Here is a 27,855-nt window from a genome sequence, read left to right as displayed (position 1 = left end):
AGCTAATCTACTCAGAAGGTCCTCCCCTCTCACCTTCACTGCCCAAATATAATCAGCAGCCATTCCTTACGTATCCCAAGTCTTCCTAACTTGTGGGAACTAGTTCTCCGCTGAATCTTAAACCAATCTGTTTGTTCTCTCCTGTAGAACCTACTATAATCAGCCTGGTAAACAGGATGCAGTACACACATTAGACCAAATATTTATAACCACAGTTTTTTGGGTGTCTGCTTTACCCCAAGCTAATCTTACCCACAATACATAAAAAATAAGTACTGATTTAATTTGTTAAGCAAGTACAGTTGACCCTTGAACAACATGGGGGGTTAGGGGTGCTGACCCACCAAGCAGTCGAAAATCCGAGTATAACTTATAGTCAGCCTTCTGTGTCCAAGGTTCCACCTCCATGGATTTAACAGACTGTGCATGGTGTAATAATGTAGTATTTACTATTGAAAAAAAATTCACATATAAGTGGACCTGAGCAGTTCAAACATGTGTTGTTCAAGCATCAATTGTACCACAAAGCTAAATGTCTGGCTTATGTGAAAATTAAAAATGACTAAATCCATCGTTCTCCTCTTCCACCTGGACTTCTTTACAATGATAACAATGGCATCCATTTGGGCAGGTATATAAAAAACCTACTGTTTCCTGGTTTTTTAGAGGATTTTTAAAAATGTTTTTTCAATCAATATACTTCAAAGTTTTTGTTTTGTTTTCAAGTTTCCTGTGAAAAAATAAAATGTATAAACATAATGTAATGAACTGAATACTGTAAAGTATACCCTCTTTAATGGAACATGTATCTCTGGCAACTACTTTATGCCAGGGAAGTAAGAAAATCATGAGGGAAAAATATGATACCTGATTGTATCAGACCTACTAAAAGGTGCAACATCCAGACTGACTACACATCCAAACTCAGCGTTTAGTCCAAAGTGAAGACAATCACCAAGTGAAGACACATGAATAAGCACATCACTGAAAATACTTTTTGTCTTATGAAAGGTCCTTCCTCAGGAATGATGGCTACTTCATTTTAGGATATTAAGCTTGCTCTGAACACAATGTACATAATTAAGTTCCTTCCCTAGTTAATATCATTTTTTGCAACTAAGGGATATTAAAACCAGTACAGACAGTATCAAAACTGCTTTTCTTCCCTCCCTTCAACTTTAAGAATCACTATTCTCGAGATACGTTCGGTAGATTGCTCCTTTCTGCTCATGGACGCCACCAAGTAAGCATCGTTGACGTCTTCCCCTCCGCCCTCTCCACTGCCATCATGTCTAAGTCAGAGTCACCCAAAGAGCTCAAACAGCTGTGGAAGCTCTTCATCGGAGGTTTGAGCTTTGAAACAACCGATGACAGTCTGAGGAGCCATTTTGAGCAGGTGGGGAGCGCTCACAGACTGTGTGGTGATGAGGGATCCAAGCACCAAGCGCTCCAGAGGCTTCGGGGTTGTCACATATGCCACTGTGGAGGAGGTGGATGTGGCCATGAATGCAAGGCTGCACGAGGTGGATGGAAGAGTTGGGGAACCAAAGAGGGCCGTCTCAAGAGAAGATTCTCAAAGACCTGGTGCCCACTTAACTGTGAAAAAGATTTTTTTGGTGGCATTAAAGGAGACACTGAAGAACATCATCTAAGAGATTATTTTGAACAGTATGGGAAAATTGAAGTGATTGAAATCATGACTGATGGAGGCAGTGGCAAAAAGAGAGGTTTTGCTTTCGTAACCTTTGATGACCATGACTCCGTAGACAAGATTGTCATTCAGAAATACCACACTGTGAATGGCCACAACTGTGAAGTAAGGAAAGCCCTATCTAAGCAAGAGATGGCTAGTGCTTCATCCAGCCAAAGAGGTCGAAGTGGTTCTGGAAACTTTGGTGGTGGTCGTGGAGGGGGTTTTGGGGGAATGACAGCTTTGGTCGTGGAGGAAACTTCAGTGGTCGAGGTGGCTTTGGTGGCAGCCACGGGGGTGGTGGATATGGTGGCAGTGGGGATGCCTATAATGGATTTGGTAATGATGGTGGTTATGGAGGAGGCGGCCCTGGTTACTCTGGAGGGAAGCAGAGGCTATGGAAGTGGTGGACACGGTTATGGAAACCAGGGCAGTGGCTATGGTGGGAGTGACAGCTATAACAACGGAGGAGGCGGAGGTGGCTTTGGCAGTGGTGGTGGAAGCTACAATGATTTGGCAGTTACAACAATCAATCTTCAAATTTTGGACCCATGAAAGGAAGAAACTTTGGAGGAAGGAGTTCTGGCCCCTATGGTGGTGGAGGCCAATACTTTGCCAAACCCCGAAACCAAGGTGGCTATGGTGGTTCCAGCAGCAGCAGTAGCTATGGCAGTGGCAGAAGGTTTTGATTACTGCCAGGAAACAAAGCTTAGCAGGAGAGGAGAGCCAGAGAAGTGACAGGGAAGCTACAGGTTACAACAGATTTGTGAATTCAGTCAAGCACTGTGGTGGCAGTGCCTAGCTGCTACAAAGAAGACACGTTTTAGACAATACTCACGTGTATGGGCAAAAAAACTCAAGGACTGTATTTGTGACTAATTGTATAACAGGTTATTTTAGTTTCTATTCTGTGGAAAGTGTAAAGCATTCCAACAAAGGGTTTTAATGCAGATTTTTTTTTTTTTGCACCCATGCTGTTGATTGCTAAATGTAATAGTCTGATCATGACGCTGAAAAAAAGTGTCTTTTAAAAAAAAAAAAAAAAAAAGAATCACTGTTCTCAAAATGGGCCCCAAAATATGGGAGGAAAAGTAATTTGGTAGGGAAGGGAGAAGGAAGAAAAGAGGAGGGGGTTCAAAAACCAAACTAAGTACATTACTGTGAACTTCTTCATCCAGCGCCTTAACTTTTCCTTTCTTCTTAATGAGCTGGATTTTGCAGGCATTGGCTTCCCAGTCTTTGTCATTGCCTCCATCAATCCCCACACCTAAATCACCGAGAGGTAGAAAAGCAAGATTTAGAAACTAACTACTACTTAGATTATCCCTGTAAGGCAAAATTTCTAAGGAAAAAAATTTTTTTTTCATCTAATTAGTTCACTTACTTATCAATTCAAAATTTACTGAAAACCTATTATATGTCAACAACCATGGTAGGCGCTAGAGATAAAAATGAAGAAAACTCAGTTCCTGTTCTTAAATTTCTCAATAGTCTATTGAGAAGACAGACAAGGAAAAAAATAATTACAATACAGTGTGGTTTTAATATAATAAAAGTTATGTGGTTATAATAAAGTACTACAGGTTGCAACTGAAGTACAATGGAGAAACGAAGAAGACAGGCACCCACTGCAGAAGCAGGGTAAGGAGGGAATGTCAGGGAACACATCTCTCAAGATTCTACTGAAGTTCCTAAGAATTTGAAAAGTTACTCTGAAGGTACTGGAAAAGCACTGAGTAGTTTCAAGCAGAGAAATTACATGGCGAAAAAGTTCAGAAGACTCCCTTTGGAAACAGTGTAAAGATTGGAGGAGAGAAACAGGAAGAAGAAACCAGCTGTCACAAGTTACACCTACAGCAAAGCAAAAATGAGGAAGGCCTGAGCTACACAATGGTCATGAAGAGATGGGTGATACTGAGAAGCAGAACTGACTGCAGGTAATGTGAGAAAGCAGATGGGACACCTCCGAGGCTCAAAGGACTTGCTGAATGACTGACTGTTGATAAAAGAACACAGTGAAGAGTGGAGTGAGAAATGGAGTGTATTCAGTTCAATTCTGCACATGCGAAGTCTATAATATCGTGGTTTAGCCAGGGAGAGACTTCTAGGAGGCAGCTGGAAATACAGGTGTGCAGCATGGGAAATACATCTGGATTGTAAGCCACAACCATAAGGGAGGTTAGGACTTTCCTGGTGGTCCAGTGGTTAAGAATCTGCCTTCCAATGCAGAGAACGTGGCTCCAACCCCTGGTTGAGGAACTAAGATCCCACATGCTGCGGGGCAACTAAACCCACGCACCACAACTAGAGAGAAGTCTGCAACAAAGAGCCCACACTCCTCAACGAAGACCCAACGCGGCCAAAATAAAAATTAAAAAAAAAAATAAAAACCATACAGGCATATAGGAGGTTGATGAAGTCAGAGCTCACCCACGAAAATACAAAATAAGAAAAGTGGGCCTATGAAAGTATCCTAGAGAACATTAATATAAGTAATAGGTGGACGAAAAGAAGCCCCCAAAGCAGACAGAAAATAATCAGCGTGTTAGGAAGAGAATGAGAAGATGCGCTGTCAGAGAAGCTGAGCAAAAAGAATTTTAAGAACAAAGGAGCTGAGGAATTGACTTTCCATTAACTGAGGAAGAGTCATGGAAGATAAATGCCCCTTACAACCAGGAATGTTGAGTGTACAGAAAAGAGTTAATATGGCAGGCGCAAGACTGCTGTCTTAGAAAGGCCTGCTTGGCAAAGTTGGCCATTGGCTTGCATCTGTGAACTTGGATTTCAGGAGGGTTCCCACCACAGTAACTGATTAAGTATGGCTTACTGCACCTACACTGTTGGTGCAAACAATGTGGCTTATGCTGAATGTCTGCTTCCCTTCTAGGAGCCTGAAATTTTGGCACATGTTAGGCAGAGGGTATCTACATGACCAGCCCCCAGTGACAGTCTTGGGCACTGAGTTACTAATGAGCTTCCCTGGTATACAACATTTCACACATTTTGTCCAACTCACTGGGGGAATTAAGCATATCCTGTATGACTCCACAGGAAGAGAATCCTGAAGCTTATGTTTGCTCTCCTCCAGACTTCACCCCATGCACCTTTTCCCTTTGCTGATTTTGCTTTGTATTCTTTTGTTGTAATAAATCATAGCCATGAGTACAACTATATGCTGAGTCCTCCTAGGGAATCACTGAAACTGGGTATGGTCTTGGGGACCCCTGATACAGTTAAGGGAAGAAGCTGGAGTAAAACATAAAGTTGACAAAAAGTTATTTTTATCTGCTTTGTTGTTTATCTAAGATAGAAGACTCTTGGGCAAGTTCACATGCCAAAAGCATGGAATCCACGGAGAAAAAGAAATTAAAAGTTACAGGAAAGGAAAAAAAATGTACAGAGTAAGGCCTTAAGAACTCTGTTTTATAATGAAAATGCCCCATGTGATTTGTTTTTATAGCAACATTCTTAGCAAAAGAAGATACCCGTAAGAAGCAATATTCTACATAAATGCTAATACTGCTGAAATTGCATGAATGAACCCTTTAAACATGATAGAAGAGAATTCTTCAGATTTTAAATTTACCAGAAACAACAAAATGAACATTATAAAGACTCTAGTAACCTAAAACAAACAAAAAACCCTTTCTATTTATTCAAGAATCATGCAACACCCATAATGTTTTTTTAAAGGAAATACCAGCAGAATCATATCCTCTGTACTCCAGTCTCTGAAGGCCTTTGATCAGGGTCTCCAAAATTTCTCGTCTCGTGCGAGGAACATGGTAGTTTAAGTAAGCAAATATACCTGCAAACAAACAAATATTTAATAGAAAATTCTAACTAGAGAATCAACATTGGCATAACTATGACAAAAATCTTAATTTTCATAATAATGTCTAAGATGTGCAAAAATGTGAAGCTACAGTCCATCTTTAAAAAAGAAAGAAAGAAAATAAATAAATAAATAATAAAAAATAAAAAAGAAAGAATCTTCACTTCAAATTATTCAAAGGCAGTGAAACTTTTTTAAAGCGTAATTTCTTGTAAGTATAAAAGACTGAAGCAAATAAGTCAAAATAAATGTTTAGTTTTTTCAAAGACGTTTATAAGACTGTTCACTTACCTTCCATCACTGACATTTTAACAACTAAAATTTCATGCTTCAAAACTAACCAACAGACTCCAGGTCTATCCACCTCACTACAAAGATGTTAAAACAAACAAACAAAAAAACTAACCAACAAATTTGGTGTTTATGGCCTTTATACTGAGCATTATTTTTAAAGGAAAACATTTTCTGAACTAAGTATTTTAAGCAATATATAGACCCTCCAAACCTATACAGATGAAATAATTTTTCTTACTTTCAATGACCATGCTATCAATACATTTTAGGAATAAATAACTTATAAATAGCAATGATGTGAAGAATACTCACAATCTAAATAATTTAATCATAGAGAAAAATGGGTTAAAAATATATATAATCATCATAGGACAAATGGTTTCTCACTTGTTCACCAAATTAGTAAGGGACAAATAACCATAATACATGTTAACAACTCTTGAGAATTCATAGAAAAGGAGCAATCATTTGGAAAAGCAAAACTATAAATAAAGGGACTTGTACAACAAGAACTGATCCAGAAGAGCAAAGAGGCAGTAGAACACAGGTAAAGGAAATCCACATTTCAGGAATAGCAGCATGGAAATTGTCTGAGGTCTTCCATGATTGTGCTTTGGCCAGGGTGGATATAGCTAAAATGTATAAAAACTGAAAATCAAAATATAAAGAAATATAAACTCAAGATGCTTATTTATGAAAGAACTTTCTTTTTTCTTAACTATCTTACACTATAATGCCACTGATTCTTAAGGGAATTAATTCTGTGGGGCAGAACTGTGGAATGACCAGTTTTCATTTCATTTGAAAAGGCATCTTTATTTCTATAAAGAGTTTGGTCTTATGAAAGCATTTCAGCATACAAAAATATCACATAGTTAATATGTGACCAAAAAGCCACCGTAACATGTATGCTGATCACCATGATGAGTACGGTGCAATTTTCTCAATCATGCCTTTCAAAAAAAAGGAAATCACATTTCAAAACTAAAATCCAAAACAACCTGAAACAACAGTTTGAACTTTCCCAAAAAAGGTAGTACAAGGCCAGACTTATAGAAATCCTATATTCATTCATATTTTTAAAAATTACAATTGTAAAGATCTATTCAGTTATCATGCACTGTACAAGCATCTCACTTTCACTGCACCACAACACTGCATGAGGTCTGGGGGTTTTGTTGTTATTGCTGGTCCTCAATAAAGTATCTGTAATATGAAAAACCTAAACCAATAACCCAATTGTAAATCAAACTTTTATGTGTTCTACCCTTTCCCCCCATGGGTCACTGACCTTTGATAAAGATTAAATGCATACAGAAAACTATCAGCCCCAAATAAGTATTCTATTAGCTCATTAATGGACAATACACAGAATATAAATATTTTCCCAAAATAAAACTTTAATACAGGGCTTCCCTGGTGGCACAGTGGTTGAGAGTCTGCCTGCTAATGCAGGGGACACGGGTTCAAGCCCTGGTCTGGGAGGATCCCACATGCCGCGGAGCAACTAAGCCCATGAGCCACAACTACAGAGCCTGCACGTCTGGAGCCTGTGCTCCGCAACAAGAGAGGCCACGATAGTGAGAGGCCCACGCACCGCGATGAAGAATGGACCCCACTTGCCACAACTAGAGAAAGCCCTCGCACAGAAACGAAGACCCAACACAGCAAAAATAAATAAATAAATAAATAAATTCCTACCCCCAACATCTTCTATTAAACAAAAAAAAGCAATCAGCAAGCTCTAGACCTCAGAAAATACAAAATAACACCAACTATGACAATTTAATAGTGATGTTGCTCAATACTTCAAAGAAACAAAAAACTTTAATATAAATGCACTAAAAGAGGAACTTCCCTGGTGGTCCAGCAGTTAAGACTCCGCACTTCCACTGCAGGGGGCATAGGTTCAATCCCTGGTCAGGGAACTAAGATCCCGCATGCCACGCGTGATGTGGCCAAAAAAAAAAAAAGGGAAAAAACAATGTGCTAAAAGGATTCTCGACTACTCTACTCTCCATCACTGTGATTAGCATCAGCAAAATAATCTGCTAAAGGAGGATACAATCTAATTCATCTGAAAATCATTAACTAATACAACATATTACACTGTCAAAAATTCTTTGCAGGCTGAGGGCTCTGGGAAGCCTTGAAGACGAAGTCCAAATCCCAATAATGCAGCACATCCAGAAAAATTCACTACTAAATCATTTCTCCCTTTTTTTTAGGAAAGGTAATTCCTTTTTATTGAGATTTTTTTTTATTGAAGTAATATTGGCTTGAACATTATATGTTTCATGTATGTAACATTATATTTCTACTTCTATATACCCTGCATACCCTGTTCTCTGTTTCTACATTCTTGGGGTTTTTTTGGTTTGGTTTGTTCATTTAAAGAAATGTAATTCTGGGGCTTCCCTGGTGGCGCAGTGGTTGAGAGTCCGCCTGCCGATGCAGGGGACACGGGTTCGTGCCCCGGTCCGGGAAGATCCCACATGCCGCGGAGTGGCTGGGCCCATGGGCCGTGGCCGCTGGGCCTGCGCGTCCGGAGCCTCTGCTCCGCAACGGGAGAGGCCACAACAGTGAGAGCCCCGCGTACCACAAAAAAAAAAAAAAGAAAGAAATGTAATTCTGGAATTCCCTGGTGACCCAGTGGTTAGGACTCTCTGCTTTCACTGCCGAGGGCGCAGGTTCAATCCCTGGTTGCGGAACTAAGATCTCACAAGCCTCGCGTCGCAGCCAAATAAAAAAAAGAAAAAGTAATTCTGATGGTAAAAGTAATACATTTAGAGAATTTAAGATTAAATATAATAATCAAATACCAATTTTTAAAGCAATTTAAATGCTAATGACAAAAAACAACTGTTTTTAAGACAAGTTATAGACTCAACACATTTTTACAAGAAAATTCAGAGTGATGCAATATTAAATTCACTATCTTCAATACATGTAATTGAACAACAGCCTTCAACTTTGATATTATTTCTAACTTCAATCTCCCTGGTTTACATTGGCTTACTGTGTGAATCTTGAGATCCTGAGTACAATTTTATAGGGAAAGAGGTATTCTCTAAACCAGTATCCCTCTCCAAACAAACTTAAATTTTAACTATTTGATAAACTAATAAAATTCACACTAAACATTTGTTAGCTCAAAAAAGTTTCTCGTGCTGAAGAAATCCTGCAAATTCTTTAACTCGTGTCCCCGAAGCTTTCCACTATACCATCCGGCCTCAGCTTCCCCTTTTGCGAAATGAATGGGCTTGACTGAGAGATGGTAAAATAAGTTTCACAATAAGTGCCAACAGGTTCTTAATTGGTATTGGCTCTAGAGAGCACCTCTGAAAAGGATTCAGTGACCCTGTCTCTCATACAGGAAGGAAAGCCATGACTGGTTAGCAACTTCTATTACACAGGGAGACACAGCACAAGGGCCAAATATTTCCTCCCTCTGACATCTGAGGACACCTGCAGTCTCCTACAGCTTGAAGTTCTATGGTTTTTGAGGATTCTTCTTTGATTGCTATATGCTATGCATTTGGTACTTTTTAATACCTCTACAGACTGTACTCCTCTGAGCCTCAATTCTTTGTTCTGACAGTTACATGATTTGTTCTGTGTACATTGTATTAGCAAATTAAAGCTAGAAACCTGGTGGAGGGCGTTAGTATTTTCAGAGTATATCATTAAGAATTAATAAAAGCAAAGTAACATATAAAATATGAGGACTTTTTCTACAAAACCATATTATCATCACACCTAAGATAATGTTCTAGTTCATCTAATACAATGTTCATATATTCACATTTTCCCTATTAGCAAAAATAAATGTCTTTTACAGCTGATTTGTTTATTCTAGAAAATAATAAAGGATCACAGCTCACATTTGATTGTTATGTCTCATAAGTCTCTTTGAATCCAGAATGGTCTCCCCTAATGCCCTGTTTTCCTCCAAGACACTGACTTATGATAAGCCAGGAGCAATTTTCTTGCTGAATTTCTCACCTCTGGCTATGCCTAATTGATTCCACATTGTGTGGTCTAACCAGTTCCTCTATTCTTTGTATTTCCCGCAAACTGGAAGAGAAATTCAAAGGCTTGACTGATTTAGGTTAAAACTGAGCGACGAGATTATTCACAAGTATGTATGTTTTTTATATTTTCTGGTGACTCCCTATTAGTGATGCTAAGATTCATCACTGCTTTAAGGTAAAGACAAACAGATCACTTAGCCTGTGATATTCTGAAAGCATCCTCATAATACTTTCTACGACTTCAGATATTGACAGCATTGATTTTAAGACAGTCATATTTTCTTTCTTTGTGGTCCATATATAAATGGTACATTTCCCAATAAGCGGCATCCTAGATTCGATGAAATACCATATATCAATTCCAATTCAAAACCTGCCTTTTCCTTGACAGAGGAAGCACTACTGTTACCAATAATCATTACTGTCATTTATTTTGGTTCACTATTGGAACAAAGAAAAGGGGAAGGGGGGAATTGAGGAAGAAGAAGTAGGAGCAATATTTCTCCTTGCATAACTAGGCAGGAACTAAAAGGAATAAAAGGATGACACATGTAGAGAAATTTTCTAAGATCAAAGTAACAGAGCTGGGAGAAGAAAGTTATCCCTGGTTAGGAAAATGAAAGATAAAGAGGTTGAATCTGTCAGTTTTACAGACCAGCCCCGTGAGAGCACAGCTGGCCCGCTTGTACAGATTAGTGGGTTACTGTAATCTTGGGGTAGCTGGGAAAATATAACAGCAAATAATCTGCCAATCAGGCATGCAGGGCATGTTTACAGGGTAGGTATTCATAACTCAAAATGGTGCTTATTAGAGTAGCAATCCGTATTTCAGGTCTTTGATTTGTCCTATCAAACCTCGCAATAAATAGTTCTGCTTAAGGTAACTACAAAAGACTAAAAATCAACTCTCCACCACTCTTCAGTAATTGCTCCAATAACACAAACAGTATGGAGCACAGGAGATTTTCTACTCCCAAATCAGCTTGTGCTTCCAAAGTGAAAATTTTCTTATTAATGTAATACACTTGGAATAAATATCTTCCTAACTGAAGCAAGGACTTGTACCTACAGGCATCGCTCTCAGAAAATGGCAACTTAAATTCAATGACATAAAAGCACTTAAGAACACCTTGCTTAACAAGATATTCAGACATGACCTAGATCACAGACTTGACACACCTGGTTAAAAGCAATCTAGCTGTAGGCAAAGACTATTAAACCTTATTGAAATGAAAACTGAATGCAATTTAGCTGACCAATCAAATTATTAAAGTTCCTATGTCTGGTTGAATTTATGTTCTTACGAATAAAAAATTTTACTTTTTTTGAGGTATAGTTGACTTGCAATATTATATTAGTTTCAAGAAGAAATTTTGCTTTCACATATTTTTTCACTTGACAACTTTAATATTCTGATGAAACCCTAGACATTGGAATTTATCAATATTAAGTGTTCAAATTCCTTCTCTAAATTTTATATCTTCTGAAACAGAATCCATCTACAATGCAACTTAAGTTTCATTTAAAAATTTTTTCTTATAACCCAAGTTACAAATTATCATCGTTAAAGATTCAAATTACACAAGTCCTACAGAACGAACTGTGAAAAATCTCCTTTTTCTACCTCCACACAGGAGATAACCACCATTAATCCCCCACACACTGTCTCAATCCTTCGGCTATGAATTTTTCTACGTATATGAACTCAGATGTACATGGTTTTAGAGGTTTGGGGTTTTTTAACACATAAAAATGATAATATATATATTGCTCTGTAGTTTTTTCTCTTAAGATGTTGGAGATCTTTCCATGTCAGTACAACCCATCTACCCCAGTCTACAGAAGTTTGCATAATAAAAATAGTCCATAATAGATTTCTTGTATTTTACCTAGCCATTTACCTATTTATTGAGGTTTTTCTAACTCTTTGTAATTATAAACAATTCTGCAATTAAGGTTATACACATCAACTATACACTTGCCATGAAACATAGTCAATACTATAATTATAGAGGCACATCCTATAGGTAAGATTCCTTTAAAAGAAGAAATATTTGAGATAACATTTCCTACAACCCTAAAAACACAAAGAAAAAGTTATATGGAGTGACACATGAGAAATTTCAATTATTTGTGTGATTTTTTAATTGTTCAAAATCTTTTTCCTATTTCCAAAATGCTGGTTCAAGTGTTTCCTACTTTGTTGTAAATACATGGGGCCACTGGAAGGAGCTCTGTAACACTTCTCTCTTGCATATTTAACATCCTGGAACTCAAAGCGCGGTTTAAACACTGACATCTCTAATTATACACTCCCGCACAATCTACCTATATCATCATCTTTCCCGAGAAAAAGCATGCACTTTCTGCTCACACACCTTTAAACATTCCATCTCTCCCACTTCTCTCTGATCAATCGCATCAGACCACAATTTTTCTTCATGCTTCCAAGCCAGCCCCTCTGGGCCCATAATGCTCTCACCCCTGTATCCCTGAGCACCCCTATAGTGAAGTCCATCCATTTCAGGTCATCCATTTATCTCAGGTCCACTTTCATGGGGGCCCTCCCAACTGCTGACCAATCCTGCTAATTCACTGCTTGTCTAAATTTTACACTTCCCCCAGATATTATTCTAAAGTCTAGAATCTAGACTATTCTCCAACCCCCATTTCTCTCTTCCCAGCCTCTTTCTCATTTTTGGTAGATTCTTCCTTTATAGAATTGAAGCCTTCTTCTTCATCTTAACAGTATAATACCCTATAAGCCTATCCTTCCTTATAGACTGAAAATAGAGAAACATATTCCCTGTACCAGCCTCTCCTGCTTGTAACTCTTGGTAAGAGATTCCTCAATTTTGTAAATATAGAACTGTTGGTTAACATCAAAATATTCTGAGGATCCTACACAATAGAGGGTTGAATTTTTATTATCCAATGATCTAGATCAACTTTTAGTCAATTTAGGGACAATGCTTGGAGTATGAATCAATCAGTGAACACCTGGTATCAATTTCACAGCTTATACATCAGGAACTCAACTTTTCAACTCTACTAGGGACCTCAGTTTCACAATACTCTCTCTTTTGTTGGTATACATGCTCTCCTCAATACAAACTCAAATCCTTCTGCCTTCATATATGCAACTTCTCTAACGAGATTTCTTTATAGCTAAATGCAATTAACTTGTCTCTGTAATATTAAACATGAATGACCTTTTTCTACTTTTGCAGATTCTGTCCAACGCAATATACCACTTAGGAACTCTTCTGCCTCTAACCACTATTTTTTGGCCTCTTTTCCTGGCACTTTTATTTCTTCTTTCAAAGCCACTAGCAGTAGTTCTCAATTTATTTCTGACTCCATTCACTGTTGGGTAAAATGTGCCATCAGTGGTATCTCTCATATTGCACTAGTTCTCTACCAGCTGGCAGCATTCCTCAGCTAAGAGTCCTATCCTATCATCCGGAACATTCTTGGCCTAACCAGTCTCAGAATGTCTATTCATTCCACTTGTAGTCTAGAACATGGCAATCAACAAGGACTGTGTATTATCACCCACACCTGTTATATATGTAGTCACTGTTTCCTCCAGTCAGCAATTCCCTGAAGGCAATTCCTTTGTTTTAGTCATCTCTCCAAAAGGCAGTGCCAAGTACAAAGTGATCACTTCAAATATCTTCGTTATTTTTTCTTTTATCAATATTTTTTTATTCAAGTATAGTTGACTTACAATGTGTTAATTTCTGTTGTACAACAAAGTGATTCTGTTTCATGTGTGTATATCTATATATATATATAATATCTATATATTATATATATAATATCTTCTAACACTTTCTAGGTACTTAAAATGTACAGTCAAAAATTCCCAAACCACAGAAAGAGAACACTATAATGCAGGATGCTAATTAGAGATGAGGTGAAAAAAAGTCTCCATAATTAAAGGTTTAAGAAATACGGGGTTAAACAAAGTTAGTGGATTTATTTGTAGAACTTCCTAAAACCTTTAAACTTGTTAATTGTGAATCTCCAAAAGCAGAATTTCCCAAATGTATGCATTACAAAACTCTTTCCCAAAAGGAAACCCTCCAGCACTCTTGGTGGGAATGTAAATTGATACAGCCACTATGGACAACAGTATGGAGGTTCCTTAAAAAACTAAAAATAGAACTACCATACGACCCAGCAATCCCACTACTGGGCATATACCCTGAGAAAACCATAATTCAAAAAGACTCATGTACCAAAATGTTCATTGCAGCTCTATTTTTACAATAGCCAGGACATGGAAACAACCTAAATGTCCATCGACAGATGAATGGATAAAGAAGATGTGGCACATATATACAAAGGAATATTACTCAGCCATAAAAAGAAACGAAATTGAGTTATTTGTAGTGAGGTGGATGGACCTAGAGTCTGTCATACAGAGTGAAGTAAGTCAAAAAGAGAAAAACCAATACCATATGCTAACACATATATATGGAATCTAAGAAAAAAAAATGGTACTGATGAACCTAGTTGCAGGGCAGGAATAAAGATATAGACATAGAGAATGGACTTGAGGGCACGGGGTGGGAGGGGGAAGCTGGGGCGAAGTGAGAGTAGCATCGACATATATACACTACCGAATGTAAAATAATTAGCTAGTGGGAAGCAGCAGCATAGCACAGGGAGATCAGCTCAGTGCTCTGCGACCACCTAGAGGGGTGGGAGGGAGGTTCAAGAGGGAGTGGATATGAGGACATATGTATGCATATGGCTGATTCACTTTGGTGTACAACAGAAACTAACACAGTATTGTGAAGCAATTATACTCCAATAAAGTTGAAAAAAAAAAAAAAAGAAACTCTTTCCCACCTTCTACTGCTCATTACCAGGACCTATTAACTTTCCCCTTTCCAGGGAACACAACTGAGGAAATGCTCATTAAGCAATAATTCTTTTCTTTCACAACTACTTTATACCCAGTATGATTTCTAAGAATATGTTAACACTAATAGTTTTATGATTTATCCTAGAAGCCAGTCTTAGCATCCCTCAACTAGCCCCAAAGCTATTACACAGTATAATTACAAAAAAAAATTTAAGGATTCATTTCAGGGTATTTTTAAATTGCAGCTCTCTTACTGTTTTTAAATATTATCTCATTTACAAAAATATCATTTATATACACCATTGGACCAGAAGGGTATAATCCCACATTTATAAAAAGAATCAAAATCTGTTAAGAGCTGTGCGTAACTTAAATGAATTGACACTCTCTCACTGAAGCCAAAGGTAAAACAGATTAAAAAGGACAAAGTATTCCAAAGAACCAAGAATAAGAGGAAGACAAAATAAATTTTAAAAATAGATACACTATTTTTCTCTGGAAGATTCATAATGCTTACTAGCACATTAAAAGTTCCAAAAAGTCCTGCAATTAAAAAAAAAAAGCCAGCTCAACACTGTTCAGTCTGTGGCTTCTCAAATTTATTTGACCATAAAATCTTTTTTTTTCCCCTCAGTAAGATATTAACATCCCTATACAACCTGATAAATATAATAACAGTTTTATCAGTATTTCTGATTGGAAAAAGCTATCAAAAAGAATTGTTAGCCCTCATTCTTCTGCTTCAACATTCTGCAATGTTGAAACGAAATCTTCTAGAAAAACTTGAACCAGCAGCAGGTAATCAGAAAGTAAACCTCTAAATTTTCCCATCTAATCTCATTCCCACTCAATTTTTCTGCCTAGAAATTTTATGTCAATAATTAAGATTATTAATTAATCTTAATTAGGAAAATAAGGGACAAACCTTTGTCTTCTTAACAGTTAACTTTCAGAATTTACATTAAAAAGGAGAGAAATTCTGGACCCTATTCCTGGAATCATGTAAAACTGGTCCAGGTTAAAAGCAGGACCTTAGAAATGCCTCAAATACTAGTTCTTTTTTTTTAAGTCTTTATTGGCGTATAATTGCTTTACAATGGTGTGTTAGTTTCTGCTTTATAACAACGTGAATCAGTTATACATATACATATGTTCCCATAACTAGTTCTTTATTTCTTGTTTATCACCTGTCTGTTTCCTCAGCAGCATAACATGGTGGAATGGGGATGCTGGCTCTGTGAAAACGCCTAAAAACTAATCTCCACCCTGAAAGCCTCACCCTTATCTGAACCTTTTCTAAACAAGATCTGATTTTTTCGTTTATAGTACTATACTTTGACTTCTGCTTTTCCTGGAACAAGATAAAGAAATGATCTGCAACCAGAAAGCCAGGTACTTGACTAGGTGCACACCTCATCACTCAGTAACAGTTAATTACCAAACAAGCACACTGGGGATTGTAAATTCATTACCTCACAGCTCCAAACTAAATTATGTCTTTTGCAAAAACACTCTACTACCTAGACACTGCAAAAGTGTAACTGATTCTAAAGTCAGCTCTACCAGTAATAATTTCAGCAAGCTATTTATAATGGTTTCTGTTTTTGTGCGGTTTTTTTTAATCTACTCTAAAATTAAACTTGCTCTTCATTTCAGAAGCTGAAATTAACATAAAGTTAAATACAGGAAAAATAGACACTAATGAGTACAAGCTACTCCTGCTCAGTTCCTCTTGCAAAGGGCTACAAAGAATGTTTCCCAGGTAGCTTCAATTCTATTACAATCATACTTCCCTTAAAAAAAAGTGTTCTTGGGACTTCCCTGGTGGCGCAGTGGTTAAGAATCCACCTGCCAATGCAGGGAACAACGGGTTCAAGCCCTGGTCCGGGAAGATCCCACACGCCGCGGAGCAACTAAGCCTGTCCACCACAACTACTGACCCCTGCGCTCTAGAGCCCGCGAGTCACAACTACTGAGCCCGCGTCCTGCAACTACTGAAGCCTGCACGCACCTAGAGCCTGTGCTCGTCAACAAGAGAAGCCACCGCAATGAGAAGCCCACGCACCGCAACGAAGAGTAGCCCCCACTCGTCGCAACTAGAGAAAGCCCGCGCGCAGCAACAGACCCAACACAGCAAAAAAATAAATAAATAAATTTTTTTTAAAAAGTGTTCTTTCTTCCAGGGGTAAGGTCAGTTGTACATTTCAATAAGGAAGGTAAGAATTCAATTCTTTTTACTGACAATAGCCAAGTTAATACGAATTTTAGAGCATATCAGTCATTTCAGATATAATTCTGACAACTGTAACTTTAACTCACACTTTTATCTAATTATTAAAACGACTAAGTCTCAAAACATGGACTAAAAGGGCCTAACTTTATGTTTTAACTGTTCTAGGTAAAATATTCATTAAATGTAGACCACTATTTCTCATAAGTAAGTGTTTCAAATGGGTGCACATGCAAGTAATAAATGATGTACGAGCTCTCTCCACGGTCACTTCCGGACCCATTCACCAAGGCATTGATTAGCAATGGCTTCTGTTGAGATGGGGGGAGGCAGGAAGTAAGATCATATGAAATGTCATTGTCGTAGCTCTAGCTATAGTTCTATTTTCTGTTGGGCGTGTCCGAAAGAAAGCAGCTAAAATTAAATATTTTTTAAAAGGTAAATCCTGGAAGAATGCGAGATAAATTCAAGAGACCTCACCTGATGTTCCACAGGTTGCCTCCCTCACCTGCTGGACTCTTTTGAAGTCAGTCCCCTCCACCCCTCAGTTCCCTCAACCCTCGCTCCTTTTCCAACTCAGACAGTGCTCTTCGCTCCTGGTTCCCTTCTTGGCTCAAAGCCTCCTTCGGCACCCCCCAGACCCCCTCTAGGGCCCGCCCTCCTCTCAGGTGCCCTCCTAGGTCCCCGCTCCAGCTCCCAGAGGCCGGCCCCCGCCCCCAGCACCCGCAGGCACCGCGGGACATCCCCCGCCCAACACCCAGACTTCGCACCCTCCACACTCCCGCTCCCGCCGGCTCCACGAGCCGCAGCGACGCCCGCACCGCACCCCAGCACTGCCCCGCAACACGCCCCCCGCCCGCGGCCCCCTTACCGCACATGATGCAGGAGGCACGGCCTGCAGGGCAAGCGGCGAGAGGCTGGCGAGTTCGGGAGCGCACACGAGCCTTTTGGGCGGTCAGCGGGCTTGGGGGCCAGGGGGGCGCCGACACGACACCCTCACGGATGCAACGGCCGAAGCAACGAAAGCCGTGCGGTCCTCCCGGGCTTGCCAGCAACTGCCGCTGGGCCCCGCCCCCCGGCGCGCACCGCGCCGCCGCCGCCACCGCCCGCAGGTCCCATTGGGCCGCGTCCGCGCCGCTCAAGCGCAGGTCCCGCCTCCCCGCACCGCCCCGCCCTGCACCGCCCCTGAGCCCACGCAGGCGCGGGCCTGCTGGCGGCTGAGACGTGGCAAAGGCTAGTGGCCGCATCCGCTTGAGGTTCCTGGAGCCGCCCGACCCCGGGGCGCGCGGCGGGAGGCACTGCCCTGCGGGAGGGAAAGAACTCGGCGGCTGGCAGGGAACGATGGAGAGATTAGCAAAGAGGATGGAATCGTTACCAAAGCAAATAGCGTTGGAGCACGCGCCTAACGCAGTCCAAGGCCCCAAGCTCCGGCGCCCCACCAAGCGGGGAGAGAGGAGGAAGAAAGAAGGATGCCTGATCCTAGGGGACAAACAAGTCAGTGTGGAAAGAGGACATAAGGTTGTAGAAAACTTGGAAAGAATTGACTGAGGTGAGGGAAGAGAAGTGCCAATCAGATCTGGCCAGTCTTTCTGGGGACAGCGATTCAGTTCCCAACTTAAGCTCTAAGTCAGATTCTTGGCCTCGAAAGCCCTCCGCTCCCCATTCCCAGCCCCATCCATTGCCTCCGTAACCCCCAGTTTTTTGCAGAGGGGGAGGGGGTCGAATGTAAGGCTCAACTATCCAACACTAGGCGCCTGGCCTTAAGAAACTCTGCTGGCCCATACTTCTGATGGCCCACGTCTCAGGCAGTAGGAATTGCTTGGATTTGACAGCCTTTCATTGGACTCATGAACTATTAATCCTATGAATTAATGCAAAAGTCCTGCCAAGAGAGACTTAATCAGAGAGAGATGATGTTTCTGAAAATTTATTACCTGAGCATTTGCTTTAAGAAGATTTAAATGCTATTTTTAGTCAAATGTAGATGGTTATTATAACGCTATTAATGGCCCAAGACTAGAATCACATAAAAACTTGCCTGACGTACAGAACATTGCATGGTCTTCTGATCCCAGATTTCTGGTCTTACCTCACACTACTGCCCTCTTCCTACTCCACCTTTCAGCCGTTTACACTCTAACAACCCTGAACAGGTAGTTTCCCAACGGGTCCAACATTCTCAAATCTTTTGCACATATTGGTTACTCTTTGGGGAATCCCCACCCCATCTCTGCTTAAATGCTACTTCTTGGGGAAAACCCTTTTTGTCTTCCCCCAGAGAGGCTGGAGGACAGTCATTAACCTCTCATTCTTTGAGCTGCCTCCTTTAAAGCAATATGCTTCAATATTTTATGATTTTTTAATGTTTCCCTACAAAGCTAAGTTTCTTGAGAGTAGAACAAGTCTTTGCATACCCAACACCTGGTATAAACCCTAGCACAAAGTAAGGGATCAAAAATGTTTCTGAAGGAGTGAAAAAAGTCATATGTTCTTAGCAGAACTGACTTCCTATGGCTGGTTATCTGATCAAATAAGCAAAGGGCTTTTCAGCTTTTCTTAGAGGGAAAAAGATGCCCTTTTAGCATGTGTTCAGAAAAGATGAAAACGCTAATTCAAAAAGATACACGCACCCCAATGTTCAAAGCAGCACTATTTACAATAGCCAAAGCATGGAGGCAACCTAAATGTCCGTCAACAGATGCATGGATAAAGAAGATGTGGTATATACATATACAATGGAATACCACTCAGCCAGACAGATGCATGGATAAAGAAGATGTGGTATATACATATACAATGGAATACCACTCAGCCATAAAAAGGAATGAAATAAGGCCATTTGCAGCAACATGGATGGTCCTACAGATTATCAAACTAAGTGAAGTCAGACAAAGACAAATATCACATGATATCACTTATATGTGGAATCTAAAAAAATGATATAAATGAGCTTATTTACAAAACAGAAATAGACTCACAGACATAGAAAACAGCCTATGGTTACCAAAGGGGAAATGGGGGGAGGGATAAATTAGGATTTGGGGATTAAAATATACACACTACTATATATAGATAACCAACAAGGACCTACTGTATGGCACAGGGAACTATATTCAATAATTTGTAATGACCTATAATAGAAAAGAATCTGAAAAAGAATATATATATAAAACTGAATATACATGTAAAACTGAACCACTTTGCTGTACACCTGAAACTAACACAACATTGTAAATCAACTATACGTCAATAAAAAGTTGTTTGTTTTCAAAAAAAAAAGAGAAAGAAAAAGATGCCCTTTTATAAGTGTCCTAAAAGAAAGGAAAATGTCACATTTAACTAATGAAAGTACTCACCTGAAAGCCCTTTAATATTTCAGGCCCTTAAACAGGTTCCTAAATTACCCAGAGCAAAGTTAAAAAAACAGTGAACTGTTTGTTACTAGGCAACACATTTTTTAATTCAAGAGGCAAAAAAAAGTCTGTGTGTGTGTATGTATTAGCCTCAGAACCCTCATCTAAGAGTCTCTGGTAGAACCTTAGTGATATTGCCAAGAAGTGAAGGTATGATTCCGAAGTTTGAACAACAGCTTTGTGCATCACCAGAAAACTTGTTGATGGAACAAAGAAAATGTTAGTGGTATCATCAAAGTGCTAGCGCTCAAACTATAATAATCTATGACCCCTTACTTTCCTCTTCTGCTTTCTACTCCATCATGACTATCAATTTGTCTTGTCCACCTCCATTCTACAGCTATTTCAGAAGGTGCTTATGCACCAGTCTCAAGGAAGAAACTTTGAAGGTCAATATTTTCCCAGCCCAACCCTGAACAACCTCACCAACCCACTGCAACAAAGAGCCTTTGTAAACATGTGCCAATCAAGACACTGATACGGAAGAACTTTGTCTGACCCCCATCTATACATAGCTTTGCTTTAGCTGGATCTTTGGGGATAAGGGCTGGAGGAGAAGAAAATAAATGTCCTATGAAGGAAAGGAGACATCTGGGTCTAATTCAAACATCCGAGGAAATGGAAAAGATTTTCTCTCCTGAACAGAAGTTCTGAACTAAAAGTAATAATAATAATGATGATGGTAATGGGGTGTAATTCATTGTCTTTTTATGTAAGTCCACTTCCCTGTTCATGGGATTAGTCCTATTGAATATGATGGTTCTCAGCCTTCTCCTTGCCATGCAGCCTGAAGGCCATCAGGGATTTCACTGCCATTGCTAAAGAAACGAAGAACCATAATTGAAATAGCTTTATAAGATTTTTAAATGCCCCCATATTTGTGATTTTTGTTATCCCTTATCTGGATTACAATAATAAGTATTGATAGCAATAAAATTATTAAAAATTAAAAAGGCCTCGGTACAAACTTCCAGTTATAAAATAAATAAGTCCTGGGGATGTAATGTACAGGATGGTGACTATAATTAATGATACCATATTGTATATATGAAAGTTGCTAAGAGAGTAGATCTTAAAAGTTCTCCTCACAAGGGAAAAAAATTTTAACTATGTGTGGTGATGGATGTTAACTAGACTTATTGTGGTGATCATTTTGCAATATATACATCAATCATGTTGTACACTTGAAACTAATATAATGTTATATGTCAATTTTATCTCAACATTTTAAAAGTCCTGTGCATTACAAGAATATGGGAAGCAGGGGCATATATATCCCACTTCTTATGGAGTTATATGGAGAAGTGTACTTCAGTGGACAGAGAGGATGGCAGCAAGTGTCAAAGGAAAAAGAAGTAGGTTGAGCCACGAAGGCCTTTGAGAAGGAAGCAATGAACAGAAGAAGAGAAGGCACCAGTCAGGGGCTCAGAAAGACCCCTTAAGTAAACCCCTTTGATTCCACCACTACCCCAGTGCATCCTAGACACTTTCACACCAGAGTGATCTTTCAAAAACACAGATCAAATCCTGTTTCTCCCTGCTTCCAATTCAGTGGGTATCCTTCACCTGCAGGATTAAGTCCAGACTCCTATGCACACACCCTTGGTGATTCAGATCTCACTCCTGTCGGTTTTATCAGCATCATCTCCTACCACTGAATTCAAGCATTTAACAGTCTAGCTATACTTTAACCTACTGGCAGTTCCCTAAAGAAGAATCCTATCTTAAACTTTGCATCTGTGTATTTGCCCTTTTTAAAAGGAAGCATTAAGAAGGGAATCAAATGTTAACTAGTTAGGGCTTGACTATAGAGGACTAGATAGTCACTCACAAAATAGGATTATAAGGGAACCAGAAAGTTCCCTTGTGCAAAATTACCTCCGCTCCTTCCCTATCACATTGCCTAAACTCCACCTGTACATATATATTTAAGGCAGAACATCTCTCCCTCCCCAAGGAGATCTACATTAAGTCATTATCATCTATTACACTTTAGAGTGTAACTATGAGATTATTTTCATTTGGATACCAGGTGTGAAAAAGTCACTGAGGAAATGCAAGCTTTGATGGGGATAAAATAAAGATAATTCTGAAATTAGAAGGAAGGCAGACCTGGACAGATTACCTTGGTTGATGGCACTGGGCAAGAAAGGGACAATATAAGGGCATGTGCAACTAAGTATGGTAATGCCAAAGAAAGGAGGCCAAATTATGGAAGCAGGAATCAGAAATAAGTTGGTGATGAAGGCAAACTTTACCCACTGTGATGGTGCATTTTATTGGTCAATTTGATTGCACTAGAGTGCCCAGATATTTGGCCAAATATTATATTCTGGATGTTTCTGTGAGGATGCTTTCGGATGAGGTTAACATTTAAATCAGTGGACTCTTGAGTAAAGCACAATGAGCTCCATTACGTGGATGGGCCTCATCTAGTCAACTAAAAGTCTGAATAGAACAAAAGACTGACCTCCCCAGAGCTAGAAGGAATCCCCCAGCCGAACTGGACTTGGACTGCAATGTCAGCTCTTCCCTGTCTCCACCCTGACAGCCCATCCTGCAGATTTTGGACTTGCTAGCCTCCATGATTGCATGAGCCAATTCCTTAAAATGAATTTCTCTCTCCCTCTCTGCCCCCCTACTAGTTCTGTTTCTCTAGAAGGCCCGACTAATACATCCATCGAAGGGTGATCTTATTGACTTCCTCAACGTGAATGTATGTATTTATTTTAAATTTCTAGAGGATAGAGCTTTCAATGACAAATAATAGAAAGTTACTCAAACTAGCTGAAGAGGGGGATTTATTGGCTAATGTAATTGGAAAGGACAGAGATACAAACAGCTTCAGATACATCTATATCCAGGCACACAAAAAATGTTGTCTAAGCTCTCTTTGATTCCCTCTCTGACCTCATGGACAGGGAAAAGACCTTAAAACAGCTCTGGAATCACATCTTTACAGCTTGCAGTCCAAGGGGAGAGAGGCTATTTCTCCATCCTCACTTTTTATATTCTAGGCAAGGATTCTGATGGCTCTAGTGAGTCATACGCTCCACTCAGGTGGCAAAGAAGGTAGGACACGGTGATTGGACAGTTCCGCCAGAGCCACATAGAGTCAGGAATAGGTAGGAGTTCTTCAAAGGAAAGGGCTAAAAGAATGAAGGGACACCAAGAAACACTAAATAAAGATGTTCACTCCTCAGGCTTGAGAACAAAGGGTGCTGACTCCAACTAGAATTAATACATTCCCCAATACTCGCCTCCAGGGTGGCTCCAAATTTCCCCAGTAGGGCAGAACCTGGGGCAGAGTTTTATACCTCTGCTAGAAAGAAACTCATTCTACTGCCAAGAAATTGTCAACAAATTGGACACCATGAGATTAACTGCTCCTATCTACTATTTCTACCCTGTAGGATGTGATCAGAGCCAAAATAGAGGTGGACCATTCAGGGAGCTGCCTAGAGCTGAAAGATGACTCCAAATATAAGGAGACAGAAGAATACTGTTTTCTAGAGTTTCCTTCAAAAGTCGATTCTGCAGACTGCAAGCACCCTGTGGAATTATTATTGATAACTCTAATGTGGAGAAGCAGAGTATAAGGCTGGGGTTTCCCAAAGGGATGATGTAAATTCCCGCTGGACTGGAGAGCAGCCAGCTTCATATTCCTGCATGAAAAAAAGGTACACATATGCACACAAACGTGTACAAATGTACACATTTGGCCCACGATGGTCTGGAGCAAGTAAAAGATGGTCCACTAGGAAGCAGCACCTATGAAGACAAGGAATGCTTTTCCCTTCCCTGAGGTAGGAATACTCAGGAAAGGTACGAGGGCCCAATTTCCTAAAGGCGATGTGCATAGGCTCTGCAGCCAGAATGTCAGGGTCCATGTTCCTGGCTTTTCCACTTAATTTCTGTGGCAATGGAATATGTACTTCTCCTCTCTGTGCCTCATGGGGACAATAATAGTTACCCATCTCATAGGATTACATGACTTCATAAATATAGGGTGCTGAGAACAGTGTCACATAGTGAATGCTCAAAGAAAGTTTTATATATTTTGCTCCTTATCATTCTGTATAGGGCTTGGTGGGGCTCACGGCAGGCACCCCAAAATATGCCTCAATGTCATTATTTTGATTTAAAGTTACTTAAGAAATGGCTGATACAAGAGGGACTTTGACCCTCCTGTCTCCCTGAAAGCAGGAAATAAATCTTCCATGTGACAGGTGCCCTCCCTGTACTAGGAGGTAGGAAGACATCCTTATCACCAGAGACAGGGAATTCAGGCCAAAAGACTACCTAAACAAACCTTGTTATTTCCTTCCTAACTCACTACCCAGTCCAAACTGTTTAAATTCCTTACTGATTAGCACCCAAACCTAAATTTCTTTGTTCCGTCAATTCCTCTCAAATTAATTTTGTCTAAAAATATAAAAGCTAACTGCTTTGGCCACTTCTTAGGTCCCATTACTATGAGACCTCTGTGTACAAGAATTAAAATTTGTTTCTTTTTCTCCTATTAATCTATCTTGTGTCAATTTTATAGTCTATATTGTGTCAATTTTATAGTCCAGTCACAAGAACTCAAAAGGGGTAGAGGGGGAAATTACCCACTCCTTGACAGGCTTCACCTTAATCTTGTTTAGTGAAAAACCCTCCAGGTGCTTTGGCCAATAATCGCAGTTTCAAATACATATTGAAATGTCCCATAAAGTGTTTTTTTGTTTTGTTTTTTTAAATTTCTGTTAAGACAACCAGCTTTTTGTGTTTTTTTTAAATTTTGTTTATTTTGTCGCGCTGGGTCTTCATTGCGGTGCGTGGGCTTCTCTAGTTGCAGCACGCGGGCTTAGTTATGTAGAATCTTATTTCCCTGACCAGGGGTCCAACCCGGGCCCCCTGTGTTGGGAGCGTGGAGTCTTAACTACTGGCCCACCAGGGAAGTCCCAACAAGTGTTTTCAAGAATATTTCGTGTAAAAACATTTTGCACATTTTGGGGGTTTTTATTTTTGTTTTAATGAAACACAACTAACAGTGAATGATTACTTTCTTTCTTTGGGGCTATGTGGGAGGAAATTAAATATAACTTAAACATTCAAAATGTAAAACTATTATGTGATTAAACTACACCTAAATTAATCTTTGACTGAAAAAGTGGCACAATTAATTTAAAAATGTGAATTTATCATTTTAAGATTGACATTTGGCACTGCCACAAATAAAAAAGCAGTAAAGGGCTTCCCTGGTGGCGCAGTGGTTGAGAATCCGCCTGCGGATGCAGGGGACGCGGGTTCATGCCCTGGTCTGGGAAGATCCCACATGCCGCGGAGCATCTAAGCCCGTGAGCCATGGCCGCTGAGCCTGTGCGTCCGGAGCCTGTGCTCCGCAACGGGAGAGGCCACGACAGTGAGAGGCCCGCATACCGAAAAAAAAAAAAAAAAAAAATTGTTTAAAAAAGCAGTAAAATTATTTACCAAGTTCTCCATGATTTACCAGGCTCTTTGTTAGAAGGCAATCAGCTTCAAATGACAGAATACCTGATGTAACAAGAACTTTTATCTCACGTGATACTCTGAACACTGGTGGTTCCCAGCCTGGCTCAAAGGTCAATAGTATCCTCAAAGATCCAGGCCCCCTTTTTTGTTTTCCTTCCTCTTTGCCATTCTTAGTGAACTGGTTTTCATGATCACAAGCTGACTGTCAAGAGCCTTGGACATCAAGTCTTCATATTACAGTATACCAAGCAGGAAGGAAAGGAATGGATAGGAAAAGAGCCTTCTTTACATAAACTTTCTTCTCTCTCAATCAAGGAAGAAAACCTTTCCAGAGCTCACCAACAGGCTTTCTCTTACAGCTCATAGGCAGAGTTGGGTCATATGTCCATACCTAGACTAATGACTGGAAAAGAAAAGAGGAGTTAAAATGCCTGAGTTAGGGCTTCCCTGGTGGCGCAGTGGTTGAGAATCCGCCTGCCGATGCAGGAGACACGGGTTCGTGCCCTGGTCCGGGAAGATCCCACATGCCGCGGAGCAGCTAAGTCCGTGAGCCATGGCCGCTGGGCCTGCGCGTCCGGAGCCTGTGCTCCGCAACGGGAGAGGCCACAACAGTGAGAGGCCCGCATACCGCAAAAAAAAAAAAAAAAAAAAAAAAAAAAAAAAAAAAAAAAATGCCTGAGTTAAACTAGTTATAATTTATCTCCTGGGACTGAGTGAGACCTACCTTCCGTGGGCACACTGCAAGCAAATGATAATTGAGAAGCAGGGGTGTAAGTTGAGTAGGCAACCAAGAGTTTCTGCAGCATTCTCCTCACTACCTAATGCCTACCTCTGCACCATTTCCAGCTAAGCCCTTCCACCTTACACTCAAGTCCTACTCAGCTTCTTGCAGTTCCCAAATACATTCCACAGCTTCCAGATTCTGATTACACCGTTCTGTATGCCTAGAATGTTCTTCTCCACCTTTCCTCCTTGTTCCTCATGGCTGCTCTCTTTTGTAGAAAATCTTTCCAATAACTTGGCCTCTCTGTTCTGTGATTTCCTCTTCCAGTCACTAAATCTCCCACTCACCTCAGCCACTTATTTTGTGACCAGACCCAAGACTTGTCATTAACTGCATCTCCTCCACAATCTCAATTTCCTGCAGTTTCAGCAGGTTAATGTGCCTACCTTACAAAGTAATTCCCATAGTCTAACCTGAATTCATCTATAATGGCTCAGGAAACAAATTCTCCAACCGCAATGCCTGGTTCTGTGAACCAAAAGAACAAAAATTAAAACTTTGCTTCCCAGCATTCACAACTGCCGGAGTTCTTTCTGTTTCCATCCCTATTTTAATCTCAGTACTTTTGGGGAACAGAATTCCAAAGATGCAGTGTACCTATCTTTCCTTTCCTGATATTGTCTGTGAACTTTTGACTCTGAATTCCTATAGAAAAACAAGAGAGAAGGATATTTTGCTACTTGGGCTATCTGAAAAAGCAGTATACATACGGTAGAAAGAAAACTGTCCAAATTCTTGGCATGGTACAGATTATAGATCTCTGAGTCAGGAGAAGCCAGTAGAAGGACCAAGCAGTTTCACATCTTTTTTTCAGACAGATTTTGTATCATAAGGTAAAGCCTGAGCATACTAAGGCAGTTTTTCTCAATTCAGCCTGCTCTGTCTTGTAATCAATGGAAATTCTGCCTACATCCTAGAACTGGGTTCTTCATCAGTTTTCAGCATTATGATTTTTCTTTTTTTGGTCTTTCAGTGGGAAGTTATGTGATACTACATTGGAGGCTACCAGGCAGACACCATTTTAAAACTAAAATTGTTTAGTGTTTTTTTTTTAACAAGGTAAAAATTCAGTAAACATAGTTTCAAACATCTCATAAAAAGCTAAGCCATTTTAGAATATCCTAAAAAGATTCTCCCTATTTACTTCTGTATTAAAAAAGTAAATAAATTAGATTGGGGGGGATGTATTTTAATTGGGGGAAT

At 39.8% G+C, this 27,855-nt stretch overlaps 1 protein-coding gene across 2 annotated transcripts in view; it reads right to left on the bottom strand.

Annotated features, from left to right (window-relative positions):
• GFPT1 (glutamine--fructose-6-phosphate transaminase 1) overlaps positions 1-18,037 on the bottom strand; it is a 63,908-nt gene extending 45,871 nt beyond the window's left edge. Inside the window, exons 1-3 of one of the 2 annotated variants that reach the window (XM_059079797.2) lie at positions 17,831-18,037; positions 5,391-5,498; positions 2,850-2,957 (exon numbers count right to left, since the gene is read on the bottom strand). In XM_059079797.2, the coding sequence (XP_058935780.1) occupies positions 2,850-2,957; positions 5,391-5,498; positions 17,831-17,837 (223 nt within the window). In that variant the 5' untranslated portion in view covers positions 17,838-18,037. The remainder of the gene's footprint in view (positions 1-2,849; positions 2,958-5,390; positions 5,499-17,830) is intronic. The other variant, XM_059079795.2, reaches the window with a different exon arrangement.
• Positions 18,038-27,855: the final 9,818 nt, after the last annotated feature.

The sequence above is a fragment of the Kogia breviceps genome, chromosome 11 (assembly GCF_026419965.1).
Source record: "Kogia breviceps isolate mKogBre1 chromosome 11, mKogBre1 haplotype 1, whole genome shotgun sequence".
Classification (NCBI taxonomy): Eukaryota; Metazoa; Chordata; class Mammalia; order Artiodactyla; family Physeteridae; genus Kogia; species Kogia breviceps.
The sequence above is the reverse complement of the archived record's forward strand: the minus strand, read 5'-3'. Positions and strand labels throughout refer to the sequence as shown.